Raw genomic sequence first — 27,715 nt, 5'->3', positions numbered from 1 at the left:
TGTTAGCGTTTTGCGGTTACTTGTTTTTGTTGAACTTTAATCCTGCGCGAGAGACCGCGCGTGGCGTTGAAGCGCGAGCGGAAATGTAGTCAGGGTAGCAGCGCGTCAGGCGGAAGTGAGGTTACAGGCGCAGCAGCAGCGGTCCGCTTCGTCCATGTTATTATTGTTATTTTGACTGGGATGGTTGGCGGACGGCGCCTAGCCCCGGACTCTCCTCCGGTCTCCGACACACACACACACACACACACACACACACACTGCTCTACGTAGTCTCTCCGTAGGGAGCAAAATAAGCAAATAAATTCATAAAAAAAAGAAAATCCTCGCTCGCCCCAGACACTATTATTGTTGACATCGCGGCGGAGATGAACAGCATCACCAAGGGCAGATTCGAGGTAACGCTGATTCCAGGGGGGGCACGTTAATGCTATTTTATTTTGTGTGTTTTGTGCGTGACAGGAAAAGGGACAAGGGCGATGGGCGGCAGCGCGTGCGTGACTCTGTGTGTGTGTGTGTGTGTGTGTGTGTGAGGGCGTATGTTTGTGGGTTCTGTATTTGCATGTGCGTGTGTATGTGCGGGCGTGGGAGCCTGCGTGCTTTTGCGTGTCATGATGGCCAGGCGGTTGTTTTTGGTCGGTAATCCGATCTGGTACACCGCACGGCTGAGATCTCGGCCCTGTCTCGTTTTAGCTGGATCGCTGGTAAAACGGCACAAAGACTTGAAGCGTATTAGTGTGTGTGTCAGAACATGAGTGTGTAGTGTGCTGTTTAGTACGTATTTATCACTGTTTAGGTGACCATAATAATAATAATAATAATGATGTGTTGCTTTGTATGTGACATTAACGCTCTATAGGTTGTGACATAGATACTGTATAAGTCACAGTATAATGGGTATGGGGTCACTCTGGATGCTGAATATTACATTTTTATTTATTTTTTTAACATTTCATGTCACAGTTTGATTGCCAAAGTCATGCCTCTATGATTTCTGTATCTCTGTTGTGTCACAGACATCATGGCTGTCACTCACAGCATTATGGTTTGTCCTCAAGATGCAGCAACATTTCTATGCCGTGTTTATCTTCTGCAACATTCTCCTCTTGTGCAGTGTTTGCTTTATTACTTGCAGTGCAGTAAGAAGTAAAATAGACCCCCATAAGGATGGTGATGAAATGTATGCACCAAAGCTTGATAAAATTTTCAGCAAATAAGCTTTAGTTATAAATACATTCCGTTCCATCCATGCATTTAGGGAGCCTCTGTAGTCCGACTAGGAGACTGTGCAGGCCAGTGGTTATTACTGTTATATATTATATCTATTTTATAACCATAGAAGGACCTTCAGTCAACATTCACACGCTACAGGCAATTTCCATTCATTCATCCATTTTTCCATTTAGGAACCATTGGAGGCCAGTGGTGAGAGCTGGAGGCTAGTGGTGACCATTGTGTTTATTCAAATTTTTAAGACCGTGGTAGGACTGCAGGCAATTTGGGACCACCAAATAGCCTAATCTGCATGTCTTTGGACTGTGGGAGGAAACTGTAGTACCCACAGGAAACGCACCAAGCACGGGGAGTACATGCAAACTCCATGCACACAGACCCCAAGCTGAGAATCAAACCTGGACTGAGCCTCCATGCTGCCTATAAATACATTATGTTAATGATACTTTGCTGACTTTCCTTTAGTGTCTTTAAGAGCAACAAATCGCATACACTTAAAATTAATGGGTCTCAAGAGATCTTTAAACAGCGAAAAGTCTAAGGTCGACCAGGTCATGCCTCATGTTGATGTTTTACCCTTATCTTTAAATTAATGGTAGAAAGGGGTATTTCATCTATTCCAATCTGAAAAGAAAGAACGACATACGAGGAGGGATAATAATAGAAAAAAATTTTGGTGCATACAATTCTTATTTTTTTTACTGAGTGCAAGAGTCTACACTTTCTTTCATAACAAGCGGTCGTCTTCATAGTCCTTATGATTACATCGTCTACTGGATTGTATATTAGTGTCATGTGTAGTTTCAGTAAACGCAACCACACCTCAAATTTATTGTCTGCTCAAATGTAGTTGGGCAATAATTCAGGAATCTGATTCCGTTAAAAGAATTCTAGGTTGTACGTGTGTATGTAGGGTGTTTCTGGTAACAAAACCACAACCCAAAACATAAGGGAGAGCAACAGAAAAATCATAGGAATTCAGTGATTCAATACGGTACTGAGGTCAGGCCTCCAGTATCAGCAAAATGTCGAACTTGACCCTGTGTTGACATCTTTACAGTGATTCTCTGCCTCACCCCAACAACAGTAGTAAAGATTCTTTTTATGAGTCAAAATAAACATTATTTAAGACCAGTTATTCTGTGACATCACAGCACGCATTCACATAAGGTGATTGCATTGGTGCCTTATGTAAAATCTGACCTAATATCAATATTGATATCAATACCCAACACCAGGTTGGTGCGTCTCTGGGGAATGCTTATAAATAAACCAAAAGCAAGAAGTCAGAGATTTGCTTTAATGCTGTCTGTTTACCTGAAGTGATTTCCCTAAAGGTTTCTGAGTAAAAAGGCATTAAAAAAACTATAATTATAAGATAATATAAACAAAGATGTTTTGCCCGTACTATATTAGTCATTAAAACTGATTAGAAGGAGGCACAGCCACACGCTGTTGGATGCAGTTATAAAGGAAGAAGTCTGGCGTCCAAGTTGGTTGAGAATATGTGTATAAATAATCTAGATTTACACTACTATTTAGTTTGTTGCTGTTGTTTACCTACTTGACCATTTTTATTATTTGATAATTAATTAACTATGGAATCTGTGGAAGATCTTTAAACCTAACAAACTAAATATCGAGTTGGTCAGAACACATGTCTTTATCATGTCTTAATTTTTCCTCAGGAGTTTTCATTATTTCAGAGCTTGATATAGACAATCTTGATGTTATGTGGCTAATTGAAAAAAAGGCTTCAGTTTGCAAGAGAGGATGAAGAATGGACTGTTTTTTTTTTTTTTGGGTCTAATGAGTCTAGCTTTACCCTGTTCCAGAGTGATGTGTGCTTCAGGGTAGAAGAGAGGCAGATGAAGTCATGAACCCATCATGCCTAGTGCCTACTGTACAAGCCTGTTGGGGCAGTGTTGTGATCTGGGGTTGTTTCTGGTGGTCAGCTTTAGGTTCAGCAAAGTTATGTGCCTAAATAAAATATGGTCAGTTGATGATCTGAATATAATGAATGACCAAAGTTTTCCATCAGTGGATTTTTTTTTTTCTTCCCTCAATGGCATGGGCAGATTCCTAGATGACAGTGTCAGGATTCATAAGGTTCACGTTGTGAAAAAGTGGTTCAGGGAACATGGGTCATCATTTACACACTTAGATTGGCCACCTCAGAGTGCAGACCTTAACCCTATTGAGAAAGGGAAATAAGATCTTGGAGGGAAATTAATGTGACTCTGGACCTGGTAGAAAGGGGTATTTCAAGATTCCTAGATGTTTGTTTTTCTAGATGTCTGTTTGAAATTTGAGTTTCTAGGCATGCTCAAAGATCGACATATGAGGCATAATAATGACGACAAATTTTGGTGCATTCGTTTTTTATAATTTTTTACTCGCAGTGCATGAGTCTACATTTTCATTTATAGCAAGCAGTTCTCTTAACACTCCATATAATTACATGTCTTATTGTATAATACGTTGTTGTATAATATTGTAACATTTAGTGTGTGTAAACACAACTGCACCTCAAATTGATCTACTCTAATGTAGTTGGCCAGTAATTCCAGAATTCATGGTTGTAAGTATATACTGTATGTAGGGATTTCTGGTAACACAACCACAACCCAGCACATAAGGCAAAACAACAGAAAAATCATAGGAATTCAGTGACTCAATATGACACTGTGATCGGGCTTTAGTATCATAAATAAATAAATGATGTGATCTTGCATAAGCTTCTCGAAACAATGCTGTGACAAATGCATGTCGTAATAAAAGCCAAAGAAGGTCCGACGAAATAGTGTTGCTTTTAATTTTTAAATTAAATAATTAATTCATTAATTAATTGATTAATTAATTAATTTTGGCCAGGCAATATATATTAACCAAATACTGTATAGTCGAACCGGATCTAGTCACCTGCTCGTGTCCAGGTTTGAGGTCATCTTTGCTTGAGCTTTTCTTAGCTTGTCTAAAGACGGGTCAGCAAAACTTGTGGCAAATTTATGATTAATGCACGTTTTTTTTTACCACAGGTTTTCTCAAACAGCGATGAAGCCCCAATCAACAAAAAGCTTCCCAAAGAGCTCCTGCTCAGGTAAGTTTAAACGTAAAACCTACAGTATGACCTGTACTGGACACTGCATTTTATTCAGATATTTAAATTCAAGTCCTATTATAATTGCCCTCTTCTTTCCTCAGGATTTTCTCCTACCTGGATGTGGTTACGCTGTGCAGGTGTGCCCAGGTATCCAAGGTATGTTCCATATTAAGGTGTGTTTCCTCAGGTATAAATGGCATGTCTTTGAAATATTGAGATAACCTGTTCTGTTTTTTTGCGTTTTTTTTTTAATACACAGGCATGGAATGTTCTAGCACTGGATGGAAGTAACTGGCAAAAGATCGATCTGTTCAACTTTCAAACAGATATAGAGGTGAAAGCGAAGGCATAGATTACTATGTGAAATGTAACTGGAGTGTGTGTCACCCATCACATCGAATTAGGTATCCAGTTACGGCTGTTTTCAGATTCATGGTTCAAGAAAATCCCCTGCACACACACACCAAGGCGACTATCTCTCAGGGAGGGTTAAAGACTATTAAGTGTCTTTCCAACCATGTAACGCCAGCCGACCGCATCTTTTCGAACTTCACGCTCACCGTTGGAGGCGGTGTTACACAATCGAATGATGTTACCTGTTTTTTCCGCATGCGTGAGCTCGCAGAAGCCCATCATTGGCTGTGGAGCCATGATTGATGTGATAGCGCTAAGTTTTACCAATCCCATCCTGCTGAGAGGGCTCGGCCAATCAGCTCTCTGTTTACAAGTAGCGCATCGGGGGGGAGGGGGGTGTAAAAATCCTATTTTTAGAATATTTAAATGAGGATTATAGGACATAATAAGAGAGAGATTCTGTCAACCTTATTTTAACAACCGGACATCCTGCTTACCCTAAAAATTTCACCAACAGTGCGGATTTATAGCAATAAAATGCGAATGTTACTATTAGTACTGTAGCGACCAACTCGGATATTGTTTATTAAAGTGCTTCAAAACAATGTTTAGGAATAAAACTTCATGAAAGGATCAGGAAGATAAGTTATGAATTTGATACATTTTGTTTATTGCACACTATTGGCCTTGCAAAACTAACCTGTGTGATTTAATACCTGACTGGATATGATGGGTCAGATATATAGATGGATAGATGGATTGAGATGTGTGTATGTATGCATGGGGAAATGTATGTGCTGTTTGTGTGTGTAACCATCGATTTTTATTGTGGTGGTTGTGTGGGTGTGTGTACGATACGTACTGTGTCAGGAGGCTTCGCTGTTGAATCCATAGACTCTGAGGTCATCCCTGATATCTCATCACTTGTTTCTTCTGTCTTGTTCCTCGTCTTTGTTTCTGTCTCTCTTCTGTAGGGCCGTGTGGTGGAGAACATTTCAAAAAGATGTGGTGGCTTTCTGAGACAGCTGAGTTTGAGAGGTTGTCTCAGTGTAGGCGATGCTTCTATGAAGTGAGCGAGCGCAATTTGCTTTGCCTAGCACTTAAATCATTACACTTTGAATTGGGATATTGAACAGCACATCCAGTTTATAGTCTAAATATAAGTTTTGTTTTAGATGCTGCTCTGCAACTGCTTCACGATATGACATAACTAAAATATGAAATAAGTTTGGTTTGCATACCTGCCAGCCTTTACGTTCATTTCATAATAGCTCCATATTTAAGCACTGAAGTAGATTTCTAAGAGTAATTACTCAGAAAGGGGTCTTCTTTTCTGGTGTACGAATCCTGAATGATTGACATTTTTCTAGGGTTTTTTTCTTTTCTTTTTTTTTTTTTAACAGATATTACCTTATTCCCTGGGCTGCAATTTTCACCTTAACAAACGTAACATTCTGGGCTGTAGCTAACATCTTTAGTGAAATTTCATTGTTCCAGTGCTGAATATCTTTTATGTGTTTCTCTTTGTAAGGACTTTTGCACAGAATTGTCGTAACATAGAGCATCTGAATCTGAACGGCTGCACTAAGATCACAGATTCTACTTGCGTCAGCCTCAGCAAGTTCTGCTCCAAACTTCGCCACCTCGACCTCACGTCCTGTGTGTCCATCACCAACCATGCACTCAAGGCATTAAGGTCAGTGGCAGGGGTTTTCCTAACACCAGGGGTCTAACAGTCTAATGGGCTTAAGGAGAGGTTTTTGTTCGCTAAAACCTTTTCTATGGATACATTGAGTTGGTACTTTATTTGGGCTCTGCTTGTTTTTATCCCTTGTCTATAAGGAATAAAAGTGCTTCTTCTATTATCTGAAGAGATCCTGGTATAGTTTTGTAAGGCACTCATCCGAGATTAGACCGCAGATGTTTCATATTTTGGCCTCATAATAGAAAAATGAAAATGTGATACAAGATGGCATTTATATATTTTTTTACAACAAATTGTTTGGGCGAAGAGCTACAATAGAATATGATCTATCTGTTTGTAATATATGTATTTCTAAAAGAGTTCTCTTATTCAGCAGTATTACTTTAGAGGCCTGCTGAAAGTGTTTGGCTAGGGTGTAGTTTCCTATTTTTATGACAGTTAGGGCTGAGAGCCATCTAAAGATACTTATCCTTGTGTAAAATCACAATAGTCTATTATGGCCCTGCACCCACCCACTGTGTATCTCTGTGTACAGTAGGAGTTCCATGGTGACTTATTTCTAGCTGGTGATGCTGGTTTGCCGTTTCTCCTGTTCACGTTCCCAGCACGTTTCAAAATCTCTATCCACAGATTCTTAAATCTAATATCCTGAGACCTTCCTATCTATGTGATGTGTGGTAATTACTCCTTAAAGGATTTTGGATTTTAGTTAAAATAAATAAATAAAAAACAAACATTCTATTTGTAGCCTATGCCAATCAAATGATTTTATAATTCTTTAGTGCAAAAACTATCGAACCTAGTTATTATTCTTTAAAGATATAGTTCAAGTTGTCTAGCATTCTCTAATAAGATTACAATAAACAATGTATTATCAGATTTTTTACCATTTCATTTCTTTCCAAGTTTAAACTATATTGTCCTCGATTGTCAGATCATTTTGCTAATTTTAAGCAGTAATTTTAGAAATTAAAAATGTTACATCAATACATTTTTAATTGAAATTTTTTAAATCTTTTTTTTTGTCCTTTTGCCTTGTTCTGTAGCATGCTGTATTTGTTTTTCTTTGCTGCAAATGACTTCTATCAGAGAAGATACACGGTACATTATAATCACAGGCATTGCTGTAATCTCATGGTACGCTGCACCATCTCTTTATTTAATTAACCAGTAACTCCATGACTCCTTCATAAAGACCCTTTAGTTTTTTTCGCCCCAGTCTTTAAAAGTCAGATAGGGGAATTAAAAGGATCTAAATATTTAATTGACTTTTGCTACTTATTGAATTAAAGGTTTAAATGTATTTAGATGACTTTCTTAATGAAAGGTTATCTGGATCTTTTTTTTTAATAGAGTCCCTAACCTTGCAGAGTTATAATAATATAAATTTGACAAACGGGGCTAAGCCTTAGGTGACTCTAAGGTGAATGTTTGATTGAAACTGATGCTGTGAATAATATTAACTCTTACAATACCTAACATTTGTTTATACCTGGGGTGGTTTTGTAGAGGCTTCCATCTAGGACACACGTACAGCTTACTGAAGAGCGAGCAATTTCCCACACATCATGCAGAGTATGGCCAATTTACACATGCGCACATATACAGTAGGCATGTTTTACATAAAAAAAAATACTGTACTTGTATTACAAGGTACAGTGGAACCTTGGATTACGAGCATAATTCGTTCTGGAAGAGGACTCGTATTCCAAAACACGGTGTCCAATGATGCGTGTGCACAGACAGAAAGAGCAGTCTGGAGATGGATTTTTAACCTCTCTAAAAGAGACTTGCTTTTGTTTTATTCATCACACGCGCAACACAGAATAAAATGTTTTACACACACACACACACACACACACACACACACACGGTCACACACACGGTCACAGTGTTCTAGTAAACAGTACACGCAGGCACGGATGTTGATTATACCATAAGAGACGCGCACTAAGACCCAGCATGGGAAGACGATTACACACAATTCCGCAGCACTAGAGAGAGAAGAACCGTTGGTTCAGTTGAGATCATGTGACGCTCAGTGTCAAAACAAGAAGTGCATGAGTGATACATGATACTTGGTATTTGTAAACCAAGACTTGTTCGTTTTCCAATTCAAAAATAATAAAAAATATTTGCTTGTGTTGTGGAACACTCGCAAACCGCGTTACTCGCAATCCGAGGTTTCACTGTACTTCAGATGTATGGTAAATGACACTGTACTTCCTTGTCAGTGGTGTCAAATCTATTTATAGAGAAGGTGTTCAATGAATGAAAAAGTTGCCAGAGCAGGCAGTTTTTACTTTAATGCAGAGGTTCTGATATAAAGCTTAAGAGACAGTCACAGGCCACGTTCATTAACATGAAAATGTACAGGATGCTCATGCAGCATTTTCCACATAAAAAAAATTATAGTTAGTAATATTAAAAAAGTGACTAACTATAATTTTTCTTTTTTAATATATTACTAACTATAATTTTTTTAAATGTTGAAAATATAACAGATAGGTGTGATTTTACAGTACATAAATAATAATAATAATAATAACAGTTGGCATGGCCTAAAATTAAAGAATCGCTAATTTTCCCCAGGTATTGAGGATTAGATTTTAACTCTGAGATAGATTTGATGCATTGATGGTCTGTTTTTTAATATCGTGTAGTTGCTATGTGTGTTTATACATATTCCATTTGTATGTATTGTAAAGGGAAAAATGCCTTCTTTGAACTTAGTGTGGGAGGTATTCAGTTAATGACTGTAGCAAAGCACCTGCGATTCAGCAGCGTCCAGCTGAACCCGCAGCATCTAAAATGTTTAGAACATATATTTATTTCTTTATTCCGATGTGTATATCGTCGTGATGTAGGTGGAATTGTGAAGATAGACTTTCTACGTGGCTGTGATGATTCAGACATTGGCTTTAACAGATTTCAGCCTTAAGGTGTTTAAATTCAGATTGCAAAAGGTCTAAACCCATCTTTATACTTTAGTTTTTTTTTTTTTTTTAGAAAACAGCTTTAAATGATGCCTAATGTTTGTTTACCATCTAAAATATTGACTTGCTTGAATCATTAATGTAAGTATGGTTGATGGAACGGAAAATGTGAGATCGAAAACCTACACACCTGTTCATGAATGAATGCTCACTGAGTAAGCTGGCCACAGGGACATGATCCTCATTGTAATGCGGATGGTCTTATGGTTCATGTATTGGAAAGAAAGAGTTAAGGCATTAAATTAACTGGGAACTTGTGTGGGATGGTAATGTGCAAAAAAGTAATAATAGATGACTATGAAATCAAATCCATAGGAATTTGCAGACGAAACCAGCATACTGTAATCTTGTAAAGTTCCCAAACTGAAAATGATGTGAAATTGAAAACTTGTATTATTATGGATGTGCTTGGATATTCCAGTATTGAAGTGTGCGAGACATCAGTATTTGTAAATTGTATTTAGTTACTGTTTCCATATTTAGTTAGTGGAAAAAGCAGCGAACAGCAGTATTGTAGTGTTAAAGTTGTGCATTAAAGATACAAAAAAGGTTTAATGAAACTTGTGTATTTCCAAATTGTTTATTACTTATTTAAAAGCTTACAGCTTTGATGGATATCAATCATGTACCTCAAAACATACATCCCTCAAGAGAAGGGATTTTTAATCGCAGTGGAAAATATTATAACGCCAATAATCCATCTCCTCATAGTTAACCGCATATCTGTTCATTTTAAATGTTTAAATATCAAGAATTAGGAAGATTACAATAGAACATTTCCTCTTTTGTGTCTCAACATTTAATCCACCTGCATTGCAAAGGGAGGAGGATATACGTACAAGGATGTGAATTTTACAATGGAAATACAATTAAGTGAATGTATGCTAGTTAAAGTGCTTTTTTTATTGTTTGGCCTTATCAACTTTGTATGCATAAGGACTGGTTTAAAGAACCCTAATTTGAAGTCATAATTGTTTAATTTCCCTTCTTAAACATCTATGTGATCCCGTGCCAGATTGCAAAATGCCTTCTGCTTGCAAAGTCTGCAGTTATGTTGACTCGGTTCTTTAGGGCGTTTAATAAACTTTGCTTAAGATGATAAAGTATTAGAATGATGAGGGGTTGTAAGAACAGAGCGTGTTGTGTATATGTGCAAATGAAGTTTGAAAAGAGGATAAAAACAGCATTCTGCACATTTGTTCTGTCATAACCAAAGGCTGTTCCAGGCATCAAATACAGCAAAAAATTGCATCCTACATTGTGGAAGTTTTGAACTGATTTCTCCTGATATGTTTTTAGTATTCTACAATATAAAAGTAATAAAAAAAAAAATAAAAAATCAGCCAGAAAGTGAAGGAGGGCTAAACAATATCAGTGGGTGTTTGCGCATATGCTTGTATTAAAATGTTTCTACAAACTTTTAATTGGCCTCTTCCAACATCTTTTTCTGAAATGGATAATTATTAGCTATGTAGCAGTTTCATGTATAGAGCTCTTAATAGCAGAAATTGTCTCCGAGCATCTTTACAAAAATTCAGATATAGATGATCAGGCGTAGCTCAGTGGTTAAGGCATTGGACTATGGTTCAGAAGGTCCCAGGTTCAAACCTCACAACCACCAAGGTGCCACTTTTGGGCCCTTGAGCAAGGCCCTTAACCCTCAACTGCTCAGATGTATGATTAAAATGCAAGTCTGGATAAGGGCGTCTGCCAAATTCCTAGATGTAGATGTGTAGATTTGCATTCTGAATAAATGAGCTAGAAGGAAGGAAAAAACTTTCTCAAGTAACTTCAGGAAGAAACATTCAGAAGAACCAGGTTCAAAAGGGAGACACTTTGGGGTGACACCATATAGTGAGATAATAAATAATTTCCTTCTTCCATCTAGGAACATCTGTAGTCTAACCAGGGACCGTGGGGGCCAGTAGTGATTGCCATTGTATTTATTCCCATTTTACGACCGTGGTAGGGCTCCTCCGGTTAACCTTCACACGCGCATTCACACACTACGGGGAATTTGGGAATGCCAGTTCTGCATGTCTCTGGATTGTGCGAGGAAACCCACCAAGCACAGGAAGAACATGCAACCTCATGCACACGCAGTGCTAACAATTAATAATTACTCTTCTAAAATATTATACTCTACAGCCAAACAGTACCGAGTTCGATGAATTGGTCATGTTTTGTGAAGTTCAAATTTTCAAATAGGTTATTCGTGCACATGAACAGAGCGTGAGTCAGAAGTGCTGGCGCTCCAAGTAGAAGTAGAACATCAAAATAAATCAGGCATGTCCAGAGGGCAAACACATCCACAGCAGTAGAGGTTGGTCACATCTGGCAGCAGGAGAAGCATACAGCTCCAGAGAGAGTGGGAGAACAGCTCCAGAGAAAGAACAGTTTATCGAGTATGATCTCATTCGACAGCGGTTTAAAATGGTTTCATTGTGATCCGAGTGCAAGCAGGTAGAGCTCTGATAAAATAACGGAAAGACTAGAACGTGAACATGGGTGTTTGTATGAGAGAGTGTCCTAACATGGTGTCCTAGCGTTTTTATTTATTTATTTTTTGCCCAGCAATGTTACAGCTCTGAACATTTACCCGTGTGGAACAGGGCTTTTCTTATGCTGTTGTTAAACCTTATTACTGATCAGTGCTGCAAACAGGCCTTATAGACGATTCCTACTGAAAAATCTACGTACTGTGTACTACTGTCCAGAATTATTAACCCTAAAAAAAACATAACTATTGCAGTGATTGAAACAGTAATGTTTTACAAATTATATTTTAACTATAATTTGATTTCTTTGTTTTTTTTCCTCAGTTTTAAAATGGCCTAAGATTACAGGTTTGTTGTATTTTACAGCTCAGGGTTCAATTAGAAGGTGTTTCCTTTTACAGTGTTCTTTGTGAGATCTTTCGTGAACCTCTTAAACCATGCTTTTTTAGGAATAACAAATATATAAACAAAATAATGTCCGATCAAGCTCTTGTTTAGTTTTTCTGTAAAAGGTGAATTTAAACATTCCAAAAAAAAAGTTTAATAAATGATTAATAAATTTAACTATACAGTAGTAGTATGGACTCAAAACTTTAATGCACTTGAAAATGTATTTGCCTTATATAAAAAAAACCCTTTTGTTTTATTTTTGCTGAAAAAAATGTATTCGTTTTTCATAAATATTAAAAATCAATAATAATCAATAACATTATCACATCTGATTTTTGCTATGTCACTATATATCATTATATCCCCCAAATTATAGGAATACATTACAGTTGAAATAAGATCTTTAAGAGGAAATATATGTACTGTGGGGTGACTATATTTAGCCAAAGTACATAATTGATTACTGTTTGTGGTCTCAAATAATTTATTTCATGCCTTTCAGTGAGGGCTGCCGTGTGTTAGAGAATCTGAACCTGTCTTGGTGTGATCAGATCACCCGTGATGGCATCGAGGCGCTCAGCCGTGGATGCACGAGCCTCAAAGCACTGTTCCTCAGAGGCTGCACACAGGTATACACATGTAATGCTAGTTGCATATGTTCTTTTGATCATATGAACCTCACATAACCACCATGGGTGCTGTCTATACTGTACATTAAAGGACAAGTAAGAGAGTCTAATCTAATACACTTTTTGTCAAATGTAGTGACTATCACTTCACGGTGCACTAGCTGTCCATTCTGAGTGTGGGCTGAAAAAAATGAAAGAAATTGAAACAAAAATCAGGTGTTTTGTACTGCCCTGGATCTATAACTAAAGAAGGAAATGGTGACTCAGATTGAGCCACACTACACTATTGCACCCGGTTAGCAACAGGGGAGTGTTTGAGAGAGAGCCAGGGAATGAGATGGAGAGAAGGGGCAATTGGAAAGGAGAGAGTCGGTGATAAATCTGGCAAAGAGTCCGAAACTTATTAGGAAGAGATGAGCAAGAAACAGCCAAAGAGGAGAAGATCAAAAATGAAAAAAAAAAAAAAAAAGGTTATATGACCAGTCATGGTCGAAAAACCTTGTTAACATCAGTGAGCCGTTTAAACTGTGGAGAGACCTCAGATTGTTGAAGAGTGTAAAAACTAAGGCTGAGGTTTCTCTGTTTGTGCTTTGCTGTTTCACACAACCAATAAGTCATTATTGTTTTGTCTGTTTGCTAATGTTTGTGTCCCTGCTTATTAAGCTTGCCTTCTAGTTTGGTTATGTGATTTAAGGTTCAATAGAATAAGAGTTGTGAGTATCGGTGTCTGGAGATGATAAGCTGGCACTGGGAAACTGGCTCATCCTCTTCATGAAGTTAGTGGTGGGGGCGGGGGTGATTTCTCCTCAAGGGGTCACTAAAGGGAGTGGTCCATTTGTCGGGCTGTTAAATTCAAACACCAACAATCTTTTCAGAATCTTCAAATCTCCAGAATCAGTAACTCCCCCTTAAATAACTCTTTGTTCACATATGCACCTATCCCGGGACTTTCCATCATGATGCAGTATTTGCAGTGGAATCTTTTGATTGTGTCCTCTGGTGTTTACAGACTTCTTAAAACCATAGTTATGTACTGTAAAGCAGTACTAAAGGGTTGTAAGCCAGAACACTGACACCGGGAGCACAGGGTGAGGACTTTTATCAAAGGAAGACAGTCACGTTTTCATGCTTTTCCTGGCCACTCAATAAAGATTGTCCGCTTGGGCCAATGGGTACTCTAAAATTCGAAGTTGAAGTTAATTTTCAACTTGCAGGAGCACCTTTATGAAGTTGTAGAATCACAAGGCCAGGACGTCTTTTTGGTTGAGGTGTCCAGTTTGTTAATGGACGAATGTGATGCTCACCGCCTACTTTGCTACTTAAACAAGAGAATATTCTTGTTTTAATCTAGAATTAAAGATATAATTGCTGTTAAACCATGTAGTCAACCATCAACGTTGTGAGTTCATTTTTTTCACATACTTGCCTATATACTACACAACGTTTTTAACACTGGCATTTTTGATATTACCTGTTGAAAACACTGCCCCTACTGTTTATAAGCATTGGGCACATCTTTGTGGATGTGCAAAAGCTTTGCACCGAAAGATCGCACAATATATGAGGCAGCTATCATGTGTGCGTGTAGGCGTAGTTTAAAAACAGGTACAATTGCAGCTTTGCTTGGTATAGCAATTAAACGGCTCTCCTGAAGATTGAATAACTGTTCACATAATGCTGCACTACCACAGCAAAAAAAAGGCTCATTGTCAGTGCTGCATGGTCACTAGACTGATTGACAAAGATGACAAGAGTCACTTGGCTTTTACACATTCAAAGCAGTTTTGTCACCAGAGCCTGGCACTCTCAAACTGTCTTAGCAGAAGTGCTCGGCAACAGGAAGGCACTTCTCAAAAACACCAAGCCAACCTCACACATAGCCTCAAGAGAAAGATCTTCAAGTCTTCAGGTGGGGAGTAGGGTGGATAGACTTATCTCACTCCCATGTAGACTATAAGATTGTACTATATGTAATTATATCCATATTATCCAGTCCATTTGATCATTGCTTAAAAAGTTATTTGGGGTTTAGCCTTTTGCTATAAGCTAGTTAGCTCACATTAGCCGTGAACAAAGGAGTCATGAACCTACAAGCACACTAATAGAAGCTCACACTCACGTTAATAAGCAGTAATAAAAAAATCAAAGGAGTTCAGGGGCAATTTGAGTAAAAAGTATTGCTTAAGATCAGATGTGTTTTCTTGCTGAAGGAGCTTTTGGCTTTTGGCAGGCAGCTGCTCTACCCTCTTTCCAGTACTGCATACCTTCACTGAATCTTTTAGTGGTATGAGGTAGTGGACTGTACTGGCCTACTTTTACCCATGGTCACAACTAATCAGATCCTTCATGTGAATTTTTTTTTTTAATGTGGCTTTTGTTATTTTAATGTCTAATACCAAATTAAAAACTGGTCAATGTTAAAAAAAGAAAGAAAAAAACGGTTATAAACGATGATAAACTTCTATATAATGCATTAAAAATACTCATTGACCCCACACTAATAACGTCAAACTAGATTTGGCACATTTTCTTGGTTTTTAATAAATCGGTTTGGTCCGAAATATTTTAAACACGTTTGCTTTCTGCCATACATTTGGCTTGTAGTGTCTTGTAATAGAGAATGGTTAAAGTATGTGTGTTTGTGTGTGAGCAGATGTGTGTGTTTTTCAGTTGGATGATGCTGCATTGAAGCACCTCCAGAAGCACTGTCCTGAGCTCGTGACAATCAACATGCAATCCTGCACAGTAAGGAAGTGTTAATTGTCCTGGTGGATGGGTGTGTGGGTGTATGGGGGGGTGAGGTGTGTGGGTGTATGGGTGTATGGGGGGGTGAGGTGTGTGGGTGTATGGGGGGGTGGGGTGTGTGGGTGTATGGGGGGGTGGGGTGTGTGGGTGTATGGGGGGGTGGGGTGTGTGGGTGTATGTGGGGGTGAGGTGTGTGGGTGTATGTGGGGGTGAGGTGTGTGGGTGTATGGGGGGGTGAGGTGTGTGGGTGTATGGGGGGGTGAGGTGTGTGGGTGTATGTGGGGGTGGGGTGTGTGGGTGTATGTGGGGGTGGGGTGTGTGGGTGTATGTGGGGGTGGGGTGTGTGGGTGTATGGGGGGGTGGGGTGTGTGGGTGTATGGGGGGGTGGGGTGTGTGGGTGTATGGGGGGGTGGGGTGTGTGGGTGTATGGGGGCGGTGGGGTGTGTGGGTGTATGGGGGCGGTGGGGTGTGTGGGTGTATGGGGCGGTGGGGTGTGTGGGTGTATGGGGCGGTGGGGAGTTGGGGGGGGGGTTTAGGTATGTCAGCGTATAACTTGTCTATTCTATAGTTCTAGATTGGTGACTAAAATCCCAAGTAAATTTTTACTCGGCACCACGTACAGTAAAACTAAGGGATATTTAAACGATTTCTGCAGAGTAAATGGGTTGCATGTCTCTTAGGGCATGAGAAATCACAGCCACAAAAGTCAACCTGGAGTTTTAGTCCTCAATTTTTCTCTTTCACAGTTTGATTTTATGCCTCCCTTATAGAGTATCAGTCATAAACAAAGTTGTACTGTATGTCAAAGTATTAGCTTTAGATTAATCAATATACAGACATTTGTTTGTTAAATCTAAAATGATGACTTCACTTTTTTTAAATCGAAAATATACCTTACTCATCCTAACATGTTGCTAAAATTATACGACATGGGGACGTCTAGTTTCCAACTTTAAGTGGTCAAACGAGTCGAAATGGCAAATGACACAATTCTGATTAGCGAATCATAGTTTGGGATGGAATGCTGAATTATATTTTTAAATAACTGTCTTTTCAAACCTGTAGAAATTCCATTTCTCAAGCGATATTTGCAAGACAAGACCTGCAACGTGTTGCCTTTTCAACCTAATTAATCAAGGGAATCGCTCAGCACTAGTTAAACCCAGACTGTATTCACTCAGATCAGGACATACACCAAACTTCCTGTACTAAAAAGTGTGAATACAAGTACTGTATGTACACAGTATGACTGACAAAGTTTAGTTCACACCCTCAGTATTTAAGACTTTCTTAATTTGCATGTGTCAAGAGACAGATGTGTTACCATTTTTAACCAGCTGTACTAGATGCACATCTGATGAGTATAATTTTATCCAATCTGCTTATTTTTTACATGTAACATTCTATTTTATGTCTTAACATATAAATCAACAGCTTCAAGTTTTTTAAAAGTAATAGTATTAGGCTGTAATTACTCTCATAGCACCAACATAAATTCCCAGGTGTGTTTGTTGCAGATTTATGTAAACACACAGAACTTATAAACACTCATCGCACTGCATCTTTTTTATTAATGTCGAACACAGACAATATTAATGGGCTCATGCGAAAATCATGTCTAATTACAATTTCTCTGTATTATAGCAGGTAACAGATGAGGGTTTAGTGAGTTTGTGCCGTGGCTGTCACAAGTTGCAGATGGTGTGTGTGTCTGGCTGCAGCAACATCACGGACGCTTCCCTCACTGCACTCGGCCTCAACTGCCAACGGCTAAAGTATGGCCTTTCACACGTGCCTGCATTCTCACCCACCATCCCCTCATATTATCTTAGATGTGTTTTTTTTTTTTCCCCCTTATGTTTTTGTTTTTGCAACTGGTTAGGATCCTGGAGGCTGCCCGCTGCTCTCATGTGACTGATGCTGGTTTTACTGTTCTGGCAAGGGTGAGTGGATTTAAGTAAACATAGACACACTCTCATACAGTAACGTTTATCACATAAAGAGCATCTTAGAGGCTGTATGAAATGTTTTTAATGTAAATTCTGCTGAATGTATTGTGTATCTTTTTCATTTTCTTTTTAGAATTGTCATGAGTTGGAGAAAATGGATTTAGAGGAATGTATTTTGGTGAGTTATAATAAGCAGCAGCAGGAGATGACCAGTTGTACGCTGTTTATGTTGACTTTGTGTGACACTGGCAGATGTTATCCAGTGACGGGCAAATGTTTTGGCTCGCTTACTTCATTATTTATTATTATATTAATATTTAATTAGATATTCATGGGTAATATTCTTTAAATCATCAGAGTATTTTTCAAATTTTATACCCATCGACACAATATAAAATAAAAACAATATAAAAACTATCCAGTAAAACATCCTGTGCCACTGCTTACAAGTGCTGCACAGTTAATCGCATAAAAATCAAAATGGACCTGTGCATAGGTAGTCCCTGACTTACAAACATTCGAGTTATGAATTTCCAAAGATACGAACGGACCACAGTTGTATTTCCGGTTTAATCACGGAAGTAGCTCAGGTGTATTGTACAAGAAATAGACACTAGTTACATCAAAAAAGTAATCTAAGTATTCTAATGCATTACTTTGTAACACGTTTTTCCCAACACTGTTAAAGACACAGAGACAACATTTCACTGTGAGGTTAATTTCCTTAGGTGCGATTATGGTTTTTGGCCACATGATGGCAGTGGGAGGAAAGGAAACAGATTTAGCTAAGTGCATTGGTATGTTTTACATAGTATATTCATGTCAACGGTGTACAAGACCCACTTTTGTCAGACTTAAGACCAAATTGGACTTACAAACGTGATTTGCAGGGAGGGGGTTTAAGCTTTGCTACCACCAGGTTGCTACTGTTGCGCGCTTGGGCAAGTCCTTAACCTTATACTCATATCAGCATTGCAACGGGGAGAGGAGATTCACCAATATAAAGGATAATCCAAGGATAACAGGATAGAGTAGACAGTGAAAAGGCAGACCAAGATCCATGGAATCTGGCTCAGATTACTTGCATTGTACTCACATTCTGAGCAACAAACTTCACAGTGGATGTGCAGAGCAGGAACATTTATAACAGCCAAAACCTGTTGTAATGTACTTTATATGCACTTTAATTTTAAACTTTAAAAAGAATTTAACTGTCACTTTAATTTCCCTTATCCATGGAGTTTTTGGGACACCCTGTAGATTAAACAACATCATGAAATTGATGTACATACTAAATTGCATAAAAACTACCCACATGGACATGATGGGATTCTCAGTGGTGCAGTCTGAATGTTAATATCGTAAATGTAAGGAGCTGTTGAACGATTGTAGGAGAGAGAAAATTGGACCTGCCACCTTTGGCCAGCCACTTTTGCGTAGGAGGGCAGCCATTATGTTCAAGACAGTTGAGACTTTTAGAAAATCTGTCACTAGGAAGTCTAAAATATGTTTCAAAGTAGTGATTGAGGTTTTACTGAGCATGACAGGTATCACCACCTGTGAAATTATCGCCTTTGAACTTAAGAATCAGAATAAGGTTTCCTGGCCGAGTACGTTGACACACAAGGAAGGAATTCAGTTCCCACTGTCGGTGACGCTCAAAGTTAGAGGCATATATAACATTAGGTTAAAGACAATAAACCACAGGAAGTACCAAACATTTCAGAACTATACTGATTAAATAAAGACCACAGTCCTCAGTGCCTGTTTTTAGTTTAGGTGTATCGCCTGCCAGAAAGGAGGAGGTGAATAAAGTTTGTGTCCAGGGTGTGAGGAACATGCAGGGAGTTTCCTGGTTCTTGTAGAGTACTAATCATGGAAGTGGGCACTGTTTTTTTTTTCTGCTGTTTTACTGTTAGCCGCAGTCTGTTCCTTGTCCTCTTTCGTGGCTGCTCCAAACCAGACGGTGATGGATGTGTGCAGGACAAATTGATGACTGCAGTCTCTGTATCTCGAGAGCCAGACTATACTTCCTCAGATGATGCAGAAAGTACATCCTTTGCCTTTTTGAGGATGAAGTTTATGTGGGTCCCCAACTTTTGGTCTTGAAAGTTTCCAGAAACACGAAGGCCTCGACAGTACACTGGTACAAGTCCATAGTCATCCTCACACTTTAGTGTGTGTTTAACTTGAGGTTGTTCAGACTGTGCCTTAGCATCAGCCGCACCATCTTCCGCAGATATGCAGACTTGTCACCATCTTGGATGAGTCCAGTGAGCGTAGTGTTATCTGAAAACTTCAGGGGTCCTTTTTTTTTTTTTTAATAATGAATTTATTATTATTTTTTAACATTTTACAAACAGTTACAAACCAAACACACACAAAGCAAAACAAAACACCCACACAAAAAAAAGAAAAAACCCTCTGGCTCACCACATCGTTAACTCACTGTAAACAAATAATAAACACTTAATCAAAATGCTTTACGTATTTGTATCTCAATATACCACACAATTACTTCCCCCCCTTCCCTTCTTTCCCTCTCTTTCCCCTTTCCTTTTATAAACTCTTATTAAACAAAACCTCTAACAAAAATAGAGGATACATCTAAACCCATATTTCTTAAGAAAGGGTCCCACCTTCTATGAAATATGGCATTTTTACTGTTAACAGCACAGGTTAAAAAATCCAGTAAAACATATTCCAGAATAACCCTGTGCCACAATGCCCTAGAAGGGGCTTTATCCTTTAACCAGTTCAGAAGAATACATTTCCTTGCACAAAATGCTAGAAAATTACAAAGTGTCTTTTTATGTTTGTCTACAACCATATCGGCACATATTCCGAGCAACAAGTCTTTTGGGTCATAGCCAATATTTATAGACAAAATAATGCTAAGCTCCCGCTACACCATGATCCAGAATTTTTGGATTTTCAAACCAGAGACAGTGAGCAAGATCTATTTAAGAGCTATTTTACATTTCAGGCACATTGGAGAGCAGTCATTTTTAAACCGCGATGGAGAGATATGAGCTTTGTGCAAAATTTTTAGCTGCATTGCTTTTACTTTATTGCATATGCTTAGGGTCCCTGCATTCTTCCATGCTTTCTCCCATTCATCATTTGTAATTTGTATATCAAGTTTCCGTTACTATTTATTTTTCAAAACGTCTGTGTTTAAAAAAACCACAGTCCTTAAGAATCTTGTAAAAAGAACTTGTAGAGCTTTTCATTTGTAAAAAAAAAAGCTGACTTTCCACAGCCGAAATGTCCTGGTTTGTGAGCAAAGTAGTGTCCTTTTTTACAAAGTCTCTCAATTGTAAATAACGAAAAAAATCTTGTCGTGGAAGACTGTACTTTACAACTAATTGGTCGAAGGACATAAGAGTGTTCCCCTCAAACATATTATACAGATTGATAAGACCTTTATTTGCCCAACCACAAAAACTTGCATCCACAGTCCCTGGCAGAAAATCATAATTATCACTAATGGGAGTAAAAGTTGAGGTGAGCCTGGGACGGCCCTTCAAACACCTGATGACCTGCCATGCCTTGATAGCACTTATCGTGATGGGGTTACAACAGGCGGCTTTTACAGATTTAAACTTCTTAAGAAAAAGCTAATTTACCAAAGGGAGTTTGCTGAGTAAACTTTCAACATCAAACCATACTGTTTTAGGTCATCAATATATCCAGTCAGAGATATAACGTAAGTGAACACTTAGCTGATATTTCCCACTTTCGTCCCACCGAAGACGAAAGCATTAAGGTTGAAATTTTTATGCGTGCTTTTTTTTTTTTTTTTTGGCCCATATAAAAGAACTAAACCAAACATTGAACTTTCTAATCGTCTTATAAGTAAAATTATTGGAATCATTTGAATGGGATAAAGTAGTCTTGGAAGAATATTCATCTTCAGGAGGCAGATCCGACCCATCCAAGAAATAGGGAGGACATTCCACCTCTCCAAGTCCATCCGGATACGCTCAAAAAGTGGAAGAAAATTTACTTTATACATCTGTTCAAAGGAGGGGGTAACATTTAATTCCCAGATATATTAAACCTTCAGGGGCCCATCTAAATGGGAAGGATAATGATGCTTGGGGTATTTGTTTTAAACCACCTATAGGCATTGCCACTGATTTATGATAATTAATTCTATATCCCGACAATTTACCAAATTTATCAATCGTATCCGAGAGGGCCGGGGTAGAGATATCTGGATTTATCGTAAATATCAAAATATCATCAGCGTATAAGGCAATCTTATGATTTTTCCCTATTGTTAAGCCACTAATTTTGTAATCCGTTCTTATAGCTTCTGCCAGTGGTTCAATTAACAAAGCAAATAAAAGAGGCAAAAGAGGGCAGCATTGTCTCGTTCCTCTCCCAACTTTGAATGTAGTGGAAGACATCCGTTAGTCAGCACGGCACCAATAGGCTCATTGTACAATAACTTGATCCACCTGATAAAGTGCTCACCAAGACCAAATTTATGTATGTGTAAAATAAATAGGGCCATTCGATGCGATCAAATGCCTTCTCCGCATCTAGGAAGATCACAAGGTGAAAGTTTAAGATGCTCTTCAGCATTCAAATGAGTCTCCTGAAGTAAAGCGACATGTACCCCCTACTTTTTTTTAAATATGTCAAAACTTTTTTTCTCTTAACAGGTGTATGGATACCATTAACATTCCATGTACAAACATTTAGCGTTAACATTTTCGGTATATATTAGACATGATGTAATCCAAATGTCCATATGGATAACATGAAAGTAAGCCAAACAACTGGTGAGCCAAAAAAAAAAGGGTAACTGACCAATAAAAAGAACTTGAACAAAGAACTGTTGAACATCGACAAAATTCTACACTTTACCTCCCGCTAGGTAACGAGAGCACCAGTGAAAAGAGGTCTTCTAACGACAAAAGGAAACCAAAATCCAACCCGAAAGTCAAGCGGTAGGGCCGCTTTTTATGACCGCATAACTTAAACAATACAGTAAACACAGTAACAACATGTCCCAATGTTCCAGTTAAATTTACCTTACTTAAGCTCACACCAAGGAATAATTATCTGGAACACCTGTTGTACATGTTGGGCAGTCAATTATTACCAACCGGCTGCGCATCCACTGAGCTCAAAAATGCCTCGACAGCAGCCGGCTCTTGAAACACCTTCGCTGAGCCACGGAAGTTTACCTTAAGAAGGGCAGGGTAAATTTGAACAAAGAGTTTTAGGAAGCCATGTCTCTTCCACACCCTCCAGTAACCCGACAATACGAATATTCTTCCTCCTTCCTCTGTTTTTGAGATCTTCAGCCCGTTTGCCCAAGTCATGCACGAGTTTCTCAAGTGATCTTAACTTGGCCTTGACCGGGGTTACTGCGTCCTCCATAGCAGATATCCTTGTTTCCGCTTCAGTGTTTATTATGCTCGTCTAGCTCAGAGCGATGCAGTTGTGACAACTGCGAGATAAGATCCATCTTTTCCTCAATAAGCTTGGAGATATTGGCTGTAATCTCCGCAACCATGTCGGATATCGATAACGCAGGCGAACTCGTGCTAGCAGCGTCAGCTCGCTCATCGGCCTCGTCGGAGTTGTTGGCAATCTGCGTTTTCTTACGTGGCATGTTTTCTGGCTGCCGCAAAAAGTAATTATTTATGCTCATAATGACCTACGTGAGACCTGAACGTGCTCCGTTTATATTATGCGGTTGTAATAGTAACAAATTCATCGAAGTGGCACCACCGCTTAACCACACACAACCTCCCTTCAAGCCGCCATCTTGAAAACCCCTCAGGGGTCCTTTCATGTGCAGTCATTAGTGTAAAGGGAGAATAGCAGTGGGGAGAGGCCACATCCCTGAGGACCACCAGTGCTGACTGTCTCTATACTAGAAATAACTCCACCTAGCATCACCTGCTGTTTCCTGTCTATCAGGAAGCAGGAGATCCACTGACAGATGGCAGTAGGTGTTTGGAGGAGAGGATTTCCGGGATTATTATGTTAAAAGTCAAACTGAAGTCGACAAACAAAATCTGTGCATAAGTCCCTGAGCAGTTAAGTTTTTGCAGGATGTAGTGTGACCCCATATTGACTGCATCACACACAGACTTGTTTGCTTAGGTGAACTGCAGGGGATCCAACAGGTGTATGGTGATATTCTTCAAGTGGGCTGATATTATTCGCTTAAAGGACTACGACAGATGTCTGTAGTCATTAAGTTCTGAATTGAGTGTTTTTAAAGCAGCATTAATTTCTGCATTTAAATCAGAGAATGAAAGTTCATGTTTCATGCATGTATTTTTCTTGTTGTTCAAACATTAGACTTTGTGATGGAACTTGTTTTCAGTTAGGTTTTGTAAACTTGATCAGAAATGCTTTAGTAATACTGGTTAGAGCCTCCTTTTTCTCTTGAAACATTCTTAAATATTCATGGCAAAGATGCCACATGATGATTTACATGATGATGTGCCACATCCCAAAGTTATTCTGCTTGATTCAGACCCAGTAACTGGTAATGCCACTGAAATTATTGTTGTGTTCATTAAACCAGTTTGAGATGTCTTTTGCTTTCTAAAAGGGCGCATTATCCTGCTGGAATAGCCATGGGATGGTGGATAAATTTTGGTGATGGTGGGAGTTTACTTGGCCCAATGCGTGCCCAGCAAACATTCCCCATAACATTACACCATCTCCACCAGCATGGACTGTTGACACATGGCAGGTTGGGTCCATGGATTCATGCTGTTGGAGCCAAATTTGGACTATACCATCTGTGTGCCTCAGAAGATCCTGAGATTCATCATAACAGGCTTTGGCCTTTCAGTTTTGGTGAACTTGTGCCCACTGCAGCTTCAGCTTTCTGCTTTTTGTTGACAGAAATGGAAGCCTCAAGGTTCAATATGCTGTACATTCTGAGATGCTTTCTTGCTCACCACAAGTGTACAGAATTTATATTAAAGTTACTATATTTTCTCTGCCAGCACAGTGGCATAGGATTGAGCACCGTGGCCTCACAACTTTAGGGCAGAGGGTTCGAATTCCATCATGGTTTAGACCAAAAATTCAATTGATGAATTGTTTAAAAATTACTTGTAGTTTGAGAGCGAGTATGAGCTTGTGCCCTGCAGTGGACAATCACAATGTTTCTGTTAGCAGAATGACTGCTCAATGTTAATTAAAATAATAATAATAATAATAATCCACCATTGTAGAGAGAGTCCCAGGACAGTTACAGAAATACTTAAACCAGCCTGTCCTGCACCAAGAATTATGCCATGGTCAACAATTACTGAAATCAGTATCTGAAGTTCTTATTGTCTTAAAATTTCTTAAAATACCCACCGTTTCTATGGTAACATATTCGACTTGCAGATATTGACCTTTTTGCTTTTGCGTTTTGCATTTTTGTTTGCGCCTTTGCAGGTCACCGACAACACATTGGTTCAGCTTTCAATCCACTGCCCTCGGCTCCAGGCCCTGGTGAGTGTGTTGTGTTTTGTTTATGTGCTCATGCATGTGAAAAGTATATTTAAAAAAAAAGTGTTTACATGATTACATGGACTTTCACTTTGTGTTTATAATCCTGCATGTTGCAGAGCCTCTCGCATTGTGAACTGATAACAGACGATGGGATTAGACACCTGAGCAGCAGCGTGTGTGGTCAGGAGCGTCTGCAAGTGGTCGAGCTGGATAACTGCCCCCTGATCACAGACATCACTCTGGAACACCTGAAAAGTTGCCAAAGGCTTGAGCGCATTGAGCTGTACGACTGCCAGCAGGTCACCCGCGCAGGAATCAAACGTATCAGAGTGAGTCATCAACTGCTGCAATGCCCATATTATGCTCTTCAGCACCTTAAACTGACTACTGAAATAAGCTGGGATGGTTGGGGTGGGACTATATATTAATGTAATTAATGGTTGTATATTCCGTAGCTCAAGTTCTCAGTTTTTCAGTTTTATATTAGTGCAGATGTAACAGAATAATTTTTATAGTAAAAGCTGATTTGCAGGTATATCACTGCTCAAAAGTTTGGGATCACTTTCTAACTCCACGATCGTTCTTGATTTTTATTTCTTTCTACACTGTAAAGCAATGCTAAAGGCGTCCAAAAAAATTGCACTCATCACTTTTGAACGGTTGAGATGTATTTGCTACTCATCCTCTGTAAAGGTTTCTTAACGGCTCTAATTCTAGGTGCTGTTTGTTAATTGGTGATTTCTCAGGCTGATAACTATAAATGAACTTCTTGTCTGCAGCAGAGGCAAGTTTCGGTCTCGCTGGGAAGGTCTTCATAAGTGGCAGTTTCATCATGGTGCTTGATGGGTTTTGCAAAAGCATTTGACAAGAACTCTTCCAGAACAGCTGACTGTTGTTGTTGTTGTTGTTGTTACATAATTACCTAATTCCATATGTGTTTATTTCATAGTTTTTAAATCCCCAGTATTGTTGCAGAAAATGTAGAAAATATTTCACTAAACAAAAAACAAGAAATTTGCAGGTGATCCCAAACTTTTGAGCAGTAGTGTATCTTGTGTAGGGGATGTGGTTCATAATCTAAGGCTAATAATCATGGGATTTAAAAAAATAATTAAGCTATTCATGAAAGAAAATGTGTGTTTTGACCATTTATTTAAGGAATGTAACTGTCAGTAAGGTTCCTGCAATGTCTAAGAGAATTTTTCTTTTCTTATTAACTTAAAATGTGAAAAAGGGAGGCTTCTGCAGAAACACAGGTCCATGCGTACCATTTTGATGCAAACATGATAAAATGGGTATCTGAAAATATAAATCTCAGCCAGTTGACCACTTAATACAAATGTCTCAAGGACGTTGGCAGTGGGAGCTCAGTTGGTTAATGCTTTTAAGTTACTGCTCAGAAGCTTGGCAGTTCAAGCAGTGCCACCAAGTTGGGCCCTCAAGCAAGGCCTTTAACTATGTCTGCTCCAGGGGTGCTGACCCCAAGCTTGGACATACAGTATAGATCACTGTGCACTAATTTACAGTATATGTGAGTGTATAAACCTCACTTTGTGCGCAGGATCATTGTCATTTGCACACTCTGATTCCAGTGAAAAGAAATTGTAAAATTTACATACAAAGACAATACAATAGTGTAATTTCATCTTCTTAGCAACAGATTGGTAAAATTAGGGCAACTGTCAGGTGTCTGTATACTTTTGGCCATGTAGCATGCATCACCAACCAATAGTTCTGTTATTTCTCCTCTAGGCCCACCTCCCCGAGATTAAGGTCCACGCCTACTTTGCACCAGTCACACCCCCTCCCTCAGTGCATGGAGGTGGCCAACGTCTCTGCCGCTGCTGCGTCATACTCTGACAGTGGATGGGGCCACTGAAGCATGCCGTGGAGAGTCAGTCTGTCAGTCAAACTCTAAACCCCACCCTGCTCCTGCTCGCCACTCCTGCTAAACTCTACACTGAGGCGTGGCTGGGAACGGCACGGTCGGGTCAATGAGGGGTTTATCGGGCAGCAGGATGGAGCTACGCAAGTTTTCAAAAAAAAATAAAAATGTATGATTCAAAATACAAAGAATAATTACTATGTAAAATGTGACATTTTAAATGGAATCTACGAGAAGAGAGTCGGGGGGGGGGGGCGGGGGGGAGCCACCTTGTAAAATATTTCACATTTGGATTCGTTGAAAACAAATTTGTGGAAGTATCTAAAGCAGTATGACATTGAACTACTGACTGCACAACCCTTGTCTGTGTGGGAATGTCTCCGATAATGAGAACCAGACAATATGTTTACTTATTGATCCACTGTTACCCATTTGAATGCATTATTTCCTCATGACTGGAATCGTTCCATCACCAGGAATGATAAGCGACGAGCAGGACATGACGGTTCTGTATTTGCATCGGGACATGTTGGAGACTTTTACGATGATTCGGATTCAGAGAATGTTAAAATATATACAGTGAAACGAAGCATAACACTACAACCAAGCAGCCTGTGTTCGACCTGGAGTCAAGTTGTTTTTGTCAGTGCTCAGCATCCTTTACAGAAAATTGATAAAACATTTTGAATCTTGCTACAGATGGACTAAGAGGGAAAAGTAAGGATGAGAGAGTGAGGAATATA

General features: G+C 39.0%; 1 protein-coding gene across 1 annotated transcript; it reads left to right on the top strand.

Moving 5' to 3' along the window:
* Positions 1-27,222, top strand: fbxl2 (F-box and leucine-rich repeat protein 2). The gene is made up of 14 exons (XM_053492322.1): positions 1-395; positions 4,269-4,330; positions 4,435-4,489; positions 4,593-4,667; positions 5,662-5,756; positions 6,219-6,383; positions 12,779-12,905; positions 15,576-15,650; positions 17,295-17,425; positions 17,533-17,593; positions 17,733-17,777; positions 25,031-25,087; positions 25,204-25,416; positions 26,840-27,222. Exons 1-14 carry the CDS (start codon positions 366-368, stop codon positions 26,945-26,947), a joined length of 1,299 nt encoding a protein of 432 aa, XP_053348297.1. The 5' UTR covers positions 1-365; the 3' UTR covers positions 26,948-27,222.
* Positions 27,223-27,715: the final 493 nt, after the last annotated feature.

This window comes from Clarias gariepinus, chromosome 3, assembly GCF_024256425.1.
Source record: "Clarias gariepinus isolate MV-2021 ecotype Netherlands chromosome 3, CGAR_prim_01v2, whole genome shotgun sequence".
Taxonomy (NCBI): Eukaryota; Metazoa; Chordata; class Actinopteri; order Siluriformes; family Clariidae; genus Clarias; species Clarias gariepinus.
This window is presented reverse-complemented; position numbering and strand designations above follow the sequence as displayed.

Bases quoted from the DNA above. Each gene is read 5' to 3' on its own strand.
- fbxl2 (XM_053492322.1), top strand. From the start codon at position 366: ATGAACAGCATCACCAAGGGCAGATTCGAG. The intron at 396-4,268 runs GTAACGCTGATT...TTTTTACCACAG, and splicing joins TCACCAAGGGCAGATTCGAG to GTTTTCTCAAACAGCGATGA. The intron at 4,490-4,592 runs GTATGTTCCATA...TTTAATACACAG, and splicing joins GGTGTGCCCAGGTATCCAAG to GCATGGAATGTTCTAGCACT.